The sequence below is a fragment of the Triticum aestivum genome, chromosome 7D (genome assembly GCF_018294505.1).
Source record: "Triticum aestivum cultivar Chinese Spring chromosome 7D, IWGSC CS RefSeq v2.1, whole genome shotgun sequence".
Classification (NCBI taxonomy): Eukaryota; Viridiplantae; Streptophyta; class Magnoliopsida; order Poales; family Poaceae; genus Triticum; species Triticum aestivum.
In genome coordinates, this window is record NC_057814.1 from 523,770,823 (window position 1) to 523,778,474 (window position 7,652).

General features: G+C 42.7%; 1 protein-coding gene and 1 long non-coding RNA gene across 3 annotated transcripts in view; one reads left to right on the forward strand and one right to left on the reverse strand.

Moving 5' to 3' along the window:
* LOC123166272 (uncharacterized) overlaps positions 1–7,646 on the reverse strand; it is a 9,307-nt gene extending 1,661 nt beyond the window's left edge. Inside the window, exons 1-4 of the long non-coding RNA XR_006483420.1 lie at positions 7,351–7,646; positions 7,092–7,216; positions 3,388–3,593; positions 2,543–2,708 (exon numbers count right to left, since the gene is read on the reverse strand). This is a non-coding gene — a long non-coding RNA (uncharacterized lncRNA). The remainder of the gene's footprint in view (positions 1–2,542; positions 2,709–3,387; positions 3,594–7,091; positions 7,217–7,350) is intronic.
* Positions 3,426–7,082, forward strand: LOC123166269 (protein FAR1-RELATED SEQUENCE 5). Of its 2 annotated transcripts, none has more exons than XM_044584044.1 (5): positions 3,426–3,622; positions 3,706–3,777; positions 3,864–3,914; positions 4,025–6,730; positions 6,837–7,082. In XM_044584044.1, exon 4 carries the CDS (start codon positions 4,909–4,911, stop codon positions 6,535–6,537), a length of 1,629 nt encoding a protein of 542 aa, XP_044439979.1. In that variant the 5' UTR covers positions 3,426–3,622; positions 3,706–3,777; positions 3,864–3,914; positions 4,025–4,908; the 3' UTR covers positions 6,538–6,730; positions 6,837–7,082. The 2 variants fall into 2 exon arrangements, with proteins under 2 accessions (XP_044439979.1, XP_044439980.1); XM_044584045.1 differs by having other exon boundaries at positions 3,431–3,622.
* Positions 7,647–7,652: the final 6 nt, after the last annotated feature.

Genomic DNA, 7,652 nt, shown 5'->3' on the forward strand with positions numbered 1-7,652 from the left:
CATATAAATGCAACCATTGCCCATCTTAGACATTGAAAAAAAAATCGCGCAACCCTTTTCCCTCAATATTTTCCCGCCAACTCTTTCCCGCCACTCGTTTCCCGCCACCCGTTTCCACCAACCCCTTCCCGCCATATGTTCCCGCCAACCCTTTCCCGCCATACCGCAGTCGTTCTTTCCCGCCATTTTCTCCTCTCTACCTATAAAACCCCCTTCACACGGAGGTGGATAAGCGGTCCAGTGTAGTGTAGTCAAGATGTCCCATTATCCTTTCGATCGTAGTTTTCACCCTGGGATGAGCAGATGTCTTCTAAGGCTAGCCACCGATTTCAGGATGGACAATAGGATAGTTCCATGGGACGAACTCACCGGTAGTGACACCATAATGAATGAGTTGGCTCACGAATTACGTAGGTCTGGGTGGCGTGAAAGGACCTATGAGGAGGTACGTAAAGAACTTTTTAGGTTGCATGAAAGGTGGAAGAAGGTAGTGGAGCCAAAGAGTGAAACTTTCAGAAGGACTGCAGCAAAGAATCCATTTTTATGGACTGAGGAGAGCGAGGACGAAGATTATATCTTCATGCCGCCGCTTCCGGATCCTGCATCGTCGAAAGGCAAGAGTTCTGCATCGTCCAAGTGCAAGAGTTCTGCATCCTCGAAGGGCAAGAGTTCTGCATCGACGGAGGGCAAGAGGACCGCATCGTCGAGGGGCAAGAGGGCTGCATCAACGGAGAATGACGATGATGACTTCATGTAGTATGTAGGCTGTATTCCAGTTCTACCGTTTAATTCAGATGTACTTGCATTATTAGTTTGTACTGTATTATTGTAGGGCAGTATGTTCTATCTTAATTTCATTTTGTAGTATGTAAGATGTATTTATTAAGTTCAGCCGCACCTCCTCCACCCCACCATGGCTCCTCCTCCCCAAACACTCAAATAACTATCCCATAGCAAAAAAAAAACACCGTAGGCCGTCGGGGATTGAAACGATCTATCAATTTTGTGCCTTGGATGTGAAAACGGGGGGAAATGGAGGAGATCGGCGCGGTGTGGCGAGCTACACAGAGAAGAACGAGAGAGAGAAAGAAACAGAGGCAAGCAAGACGAGAGGAAGGAGATGAGCCCGTCGGTGGCTTATCCAGACCTTTTCGGTCAAGTGGTGGCCGAAGAGCTTTTCGGCCGCGGGCTGGCCGAAATTGGCCCACTTCGGTCGCGCGTAGGCCAATCTACTATTTTCAACCGGCCCCCCACCGACACCAACTTTTCGGCCCATGTTAGCCCATCTTCGGTCAACTGCAGGCCGAAATACCGTTTTCGGCCAACTATCGTCCGAAAAGACCCTCTTCGGCCCCCACGAGGCCGACAGGGTCATATTTTTGATTTTTTTTTCATTCAGTGCTATAGTTTCCGAATTTGCTATAAAAAAGTTATAGTTTTGAAAAAAAATCTTGTTTCACTGACCTGCTGCTGAAACAAGAGGTGCTTCTCTGATCTCAGTACACGTATTGTTATTTTATACAGATGTAAGAGTATGTCTGTACTATACTGAAACGTAGCCGAGAGGGCCGTACCCAACAACTGACGCACTTTGGAGCGCAAACATCGGTTTCTTGAAAATGGCTTTATTTAAGATGGACGCTACAGTAGCTTTGAGCAGCTGAGCTCGAGGACAATGTATTTGGTAGAGTGCATCGTATGGTTATTGAATGGTTAGTGTCCTCTTCGCTCTGAACCGTAACAGTCCGATCTGGTGAAGGAGGGGAGCTCTAAACAAGTGGTGTTGTGCTATCATCATAGTATTTGTGTGCGAAATGCAAAGCAATGGCTTTTTGATCTTCTGGACAGATGCAACGAAATCCAAAGTATTGTTGTTGCAGTAGTTTGCCGCCATATATGGGAGGTCCGTAATGATCTGAGGAATTCCCGAAATAAAGTTGGGTCTGTCTATGTTGCATCTAGATGTGAGATACTATCTCACATCTAGGTGTGACATCACCTACAAAAATAAGACAAATACACTCCCGATCCCGATCCCCCCCTACCGCGTGACTTGTTTGTTTTGTTCGTCCCACCCAACCCACCCAGTCCAGCTACCTATCTTCTGGGCCTTGTTTGTGGCCTTTGTTTGTTCTGGACCTTGTTTGTTGCTCTTTTTTTCTGCCAACACAGCCAGCCCAACTACCCCACCTCCTGGGCCTTGTTTGTTTGTTTTTTTGCCTGTTTGTTTGTTAGACAGACAAAAGAACTGGGCTTTGTTGACGGTAGAAAAAGGTTGCTAGCTTGGAGAAGAAGCTAAACCCAGACAGGGTTTATGCAACTTTGTGCCTGCTTTACAGCTGGCCAACCCACCCCACCCTCCTCTTCCCTTCGTCCTCCACCCCGCAGATCACTAGCTAATCCATCCCATCTATTCCCCCACCCCTCCTCCCCTTCCCCCACAGCCGCCATGGATGAACAAGACTGAAGAAAGTAGGAGAAAAAGCAGAGGAAGAAGGCAAAAATTCCAGAAGTAATCATGACGGGCATGGAAGGCTCTTACCAGGGTGAGTTCGTAGTCCCCCCCTCCTTGTTCAACCTTGTGGATACTTGTCTGAATGCTAGATCTGAAATTCTACTCCAGACAACAAACAAGCAGGTGCTGTTGTATATCCTTGTAGCCTCTCTCTTTTCCATCTGTTGATTGGAGAAACAAAACAGAGGCTAGTCTGTAGTAAAAACAACATATCATGAGTTGGCTGTCAAAAAAAAAACAGTTGAAAATCTGTTGTGTTGTTCTTTGAATCAAGAAACATGGGTGACAAAAAGAGCAGAGCATGTGTATGACATTCAGTCAAAATTTGGTGTGTGCCAAATGTGTGTTTGTAGTGTGCCAAATCAAGAAACAAGGATTTCTGTGAATCAAGAAACAAGTTCAAGTCAGTGTGTTTGTAGTGTGAGAATGTTTGATGTAGGGAGGAAGTTGATTTGAAGAAAGAATGCATGCTGACAAAATTTGGTGTGTGTGCCAATTAACAAGTGCCAACTCTGCTCGAATTCCTTGAATAACTAAAATCCCACCGTTGTAGTTTTCATGTTGACAGAACAAATTGAGAAGAAAATCAAAAGTATATTGTGGTTTCAACTTTCGGTATTGATCATACAGAAAACTCATGACACCTACAGACACCTACAAACTTTCAGTCTACACATGCAAAAAAATCATAAAGCATCAGGTTTGTGAATCATCTATTGGAGCAAAAAATGTTTTGATTCATTCGAACATTGAATTTTTGCAGCAAATGAAGTGTCCTATGCAGGGGACTACATTGGTACTCAGCTACGATTGTGCTTCTAAAAAAATTTGATTCAGGACAGAAAGCAAAAAAAATGAAGTTTAAAGCTTACTTGTATGTTTTGATTGCAGCCAGTGCGCTCCCAGTACCCGGAAATGTGGTTTGACCCAAGGATTTCTCAAATGCAAGGCGATGGGGTTAATTTTCTACAGATGATCCCGCCTTACTCGTTGGCCTATCCGGTCCATCAGTTTGGAACATCGACACATCCTCTTGCTGTTGTGAGTAACAATTCCGTTCCGGTGACTGGACAACATGCTACCCCAGTTGTCAAACATAAAGAAAATGTGAGTATCTTGTGAGTATCCAAATTGATATAAAAACTGTATGTGCATGAAAAATTTAACTGGGCAAAACAAATAATATGCAGGCATTAGTGTTGAGTCCAGGCTTTGGCATGAACATGTCATACACACAAATGTTGCTTGCGGCTGAATCAGAGGTTTGAACTGCTCTGTTATTCATAAAAAAAGAGTATCATGGTTGGTTTGAGGATATTTGGCTTGAACTTTGTTTTTTATTTTGCAGGATCCTCTATTTGGTTCACCACACACAGAGTACTATCCTGTTGGGGCTGAGGTACGATCGCAAACTGAATTTTATAAAAACATGAAAAACATGCACAGACACATATATGTTGAATAAGAGAGAGAAGTCTTATACATGTTTTTTCTCAACAAAAAATGCAGAATGAGACATTTATGGTAAATGGACGGAACACAAGGTTGAGCGAGCTAGTTGACATGGACAATCCAGAATCAAGCAACTACATTGAACAAGATGATCCTAGCAATTGGAACAACAACCAGACAGATTTCCAGGAGGCTGATTTAGCATTGCAAACTGTCACATGGGATGATGGCGTCCCAGCTCCTGGGGCAGAGCTCTTGCAGGCTCTAGGAATTTGTCCTGATCAAAATGAAGACGATACATGCAGTGAAGATTCAGACACCGATCCAAGTGCATTTAACAATGTGCTAGTTGTTGCTGAAGAAGATGCTAATCGGGTAGTTGCTGGACATGGCGATGAACATGGTGATAACGAAGCTGTGGACGATGACGTTAACCAATTCTCACCAGATGACACTGACAATTTCCTCGAGAATGATTCGGTTCTCGCTGCTCAAACTTGTAGCCAAGAGGTTCGCAGCCGCCATGTCCCGCAGATGGGTATGGACTTCGAAACATCGAAAGCAGCACAAGCATTCTACAAGAGCTATTCTTGCTTGTGTGGATTTGCTGTGCGAAAAGCATCAAACTACTGTGGCCAAACTAGCACAGGGGGTGGCGAGTCCCGATGTATTTTCAGATGCAACAGGTCTGGGAAGGTGCTTGATGAGGAACAAAAGGAGGCTAGGAGGAAACAAAGGAAGGAGAAGTGGCAAGAGCGAACTGGAAAGCTAGCACCAGAGACAAGGAAGAGAAAAAGGAATGTCATTGATGTCACAGGGTGTCAAGCTAAACTGGTAGTCAGCAAAAAAATGGCAGATGGTTTATCACAGATATCAACCTCGAGCACAACCACAAGTTGAGTCCACCGGATGAATTAAAGTTTTTGAGATCGCATAAGCAAATGACGGATGAAGAAAAGTTGTTACTGAGAACATTGAACTCAGCAAAACTGCCAACAAGAAAAATAATGGACATACTATCATTTTTAAGGCATGGCCCGCTTCCATACACGAAGAAATATGTGACGAATGTGAGGGCATCGATCAGGAAAGAGAATGATGGCAACGATATGATGCAGCTGCTGGACTACTTCAGGAACAAGCAAGCAGAAGATCCAAGATACTACTACAAGTTTAAGGTTCATCCGCAAAAACCAAGCAAAGTGCTGTTCATTTTCTGGGCTGATGGCTACTCAAGGAAAATGTATGATCTGTATGGAGACAGCCTATGTTTCGACACAACCTACAAAACCAACAAATACAACCTGCCATTTGCCCCATTTGTTGGTGTGTCCGGGCATGGACAGAACTTCTTGTTTGCATGTGCTATCATTCAGGATGAGACGATCAACATGTTCATTTGGCTCTTTCAGACATTCCTAGAGTGTATGGGCGGGAAGCAGCCAAGGACCGTTATCACGGACCAAGACACGTCCATGAAGGAGGCTGTCCCTGAGGTGTTCAACCTCTCCAAGCACAGAAACTGTCTGTTTCATGTGAAGAAAAAAGCTGAAGAGAAATGTTGCAGGACTTTTGTCACAAAAGGTGATCTCCATGCTGATTTCATAGACATTGTGCACAACTCCCTCACAGTTGCAGAGTTTGAAAGGTTGTGGCAAGAGATGGTGCAGAAGTATGACATTGGTGTTGTTAACTATTTCAAGATTATGTGGAAAGAGAGGAGAAGGTGGGCACCTGTCTACTTCAAGACAGATTTTCTCCCACTCTTACACTCAACATCAAGGAGCGAAGGCATGAATGCCATATTCAAGGACAATGTAGCGTCGACCGACAATGTGATTAGTTTCATGACAGAATATGAGAAGATATCTGAACGCATACAAGACATGGAGAGGGAGCAAGACTCGTTGACAAGGACAACGAAACCAACATTCTGGGTGCACAATGAGCTTGAGATTCAGGCATCACGAATGTACAACCGACAGATTTTTTACCGGTTTAAAAAACAAATGAAGTTTGCTGCCCAACTGCACGTGGATGTTGTTGAGAATGGATCAAGGTTTGAGGTTTACAAGTCGAGCATGCTTGCGGAAAAGGTTTTCAGGACACGACGTTACCTTGTACTAGCAAACCTGAAGCAAGAAGAATTTGCTTGCATCTGTGGGAAGTTTCAAAAGGATGGCATTGTGTGTGCACATATACTGCGTGTGCTTGTCAACCTGAACATGGCCGTCCTACCAGACAAGTATTATATTCAGAGATGGAAACCAAAAGACAGAAAATATGTAAGAGACAAGCAGTTCAATGTTCCCATGGAACTGACTGAGGCAAGCAGACATTTGAGATATTCACAGCTATCAACAATTCTCAATGAGATGGCTTCCGATGGGGCAAGAACGAATCAAAAGTACTTGTATGTTGTGAACGAAAGTGAGAGAATATTTGTCGGGCTTGATGAGATGACCAAGGCAGATGAGTTGAGGGAGCTTCAGGCAAGAGGAGTTGTTGTGGAAAAAGAACCTCCAATACAAATGCAAGTACCCCACCCTGATGGCTATGACAACCTATAAGACCCAGATGTTGTTGTATCTAAAGGTCGACCAAAAAGTCGTTATCTAACAGCTAGGGAGAAGTTCCTCGCAAAGAAACAAAGTAAATGCAGCCACTGCAGGAGCCAAGACCATAATATTACTACTTGTCACAACCTGCATATTGATAAGTCTGAGTTTGAGAAGAAGAAACCAGCAACTAAAAAACCTACAGGTATTTATTTGTTTCCTATCATTTGCTTTTTTTGTCATTAAAAATAAATAAGTCCATATGTGAAGAAAATATCAAACTAGTCACTAACCAAAAAGAAAAAAAACAGGTCCTTCTGATTCATCAACTAGCAAACAGAATGGAGCTAAGCATCAACGAAGGAAGGCGCCTGCCACACAGGTTGAAGGGGTGTTGTAGTTCAGGCAGAAGATTTTTGAAGAAAGTGAATCGAAAAGAAGACATGTAACACCTAGGCAGGGCGGGAAACCTTGAAAAAAACAAAGATGTACCCAAAGCGGGAGAAAAATACTTCATTGTAAGAAATGCGAGAGAAAAATAAAACTTTGGTTGGTAATGTTTGTACCTGGATATAATACTTTGCACATATTATTTCTTCTATATTGCTCGAGGTGTTTCATAATTTCATTTGCATTGCACTTTCTTCCCCCACCCCCCTCTCCTGTAGACATGTTTGACAAAATCCCCTGTCTAGTGAATAAGGAGAAGAGACATAGCAGAAAAGAAAAAGAAAAGGTTAGAAATTTGTTGAATGATAAATGGCAAAAAAAAAATCATTGTTGATTGAATTCCAGTGAGCAGAAAAATTAAAAATGAGGTTTTACCTGCATTTGCTTCTCCTTTTCTTTTTGTCTTTACGTAGTAGTTTCACCAAAAAAATGATGCAATATATTCTTTAAAAAATAGAAAAAGAAAAGAAGGTTCGAATAAGAAAAGCATTGGCACATAAGACAAACAAATACTTTCCATTACCCTTCACTGTAAAAATGTTTTTCATCCGAACAAAAAATTCTTTGCATTACTCTGGTATATCCGTTGATTTTCCCAAATTACTCATCGAGCGAACACAAAAAACATGTACAAAAAAAAGAGAAAACATCTAAAAAATCTAGAGTATTTCTTTACT

Excerpts from the sequence above, each read along its gene's own strand:
- LOC123166269 (XM_044584044.1), top strand. The coding sequence starts at position 4,909 with ATGACGGATGAAGAAAAGTTGTTACTGAGAACATTGAACTCAGCAAAA.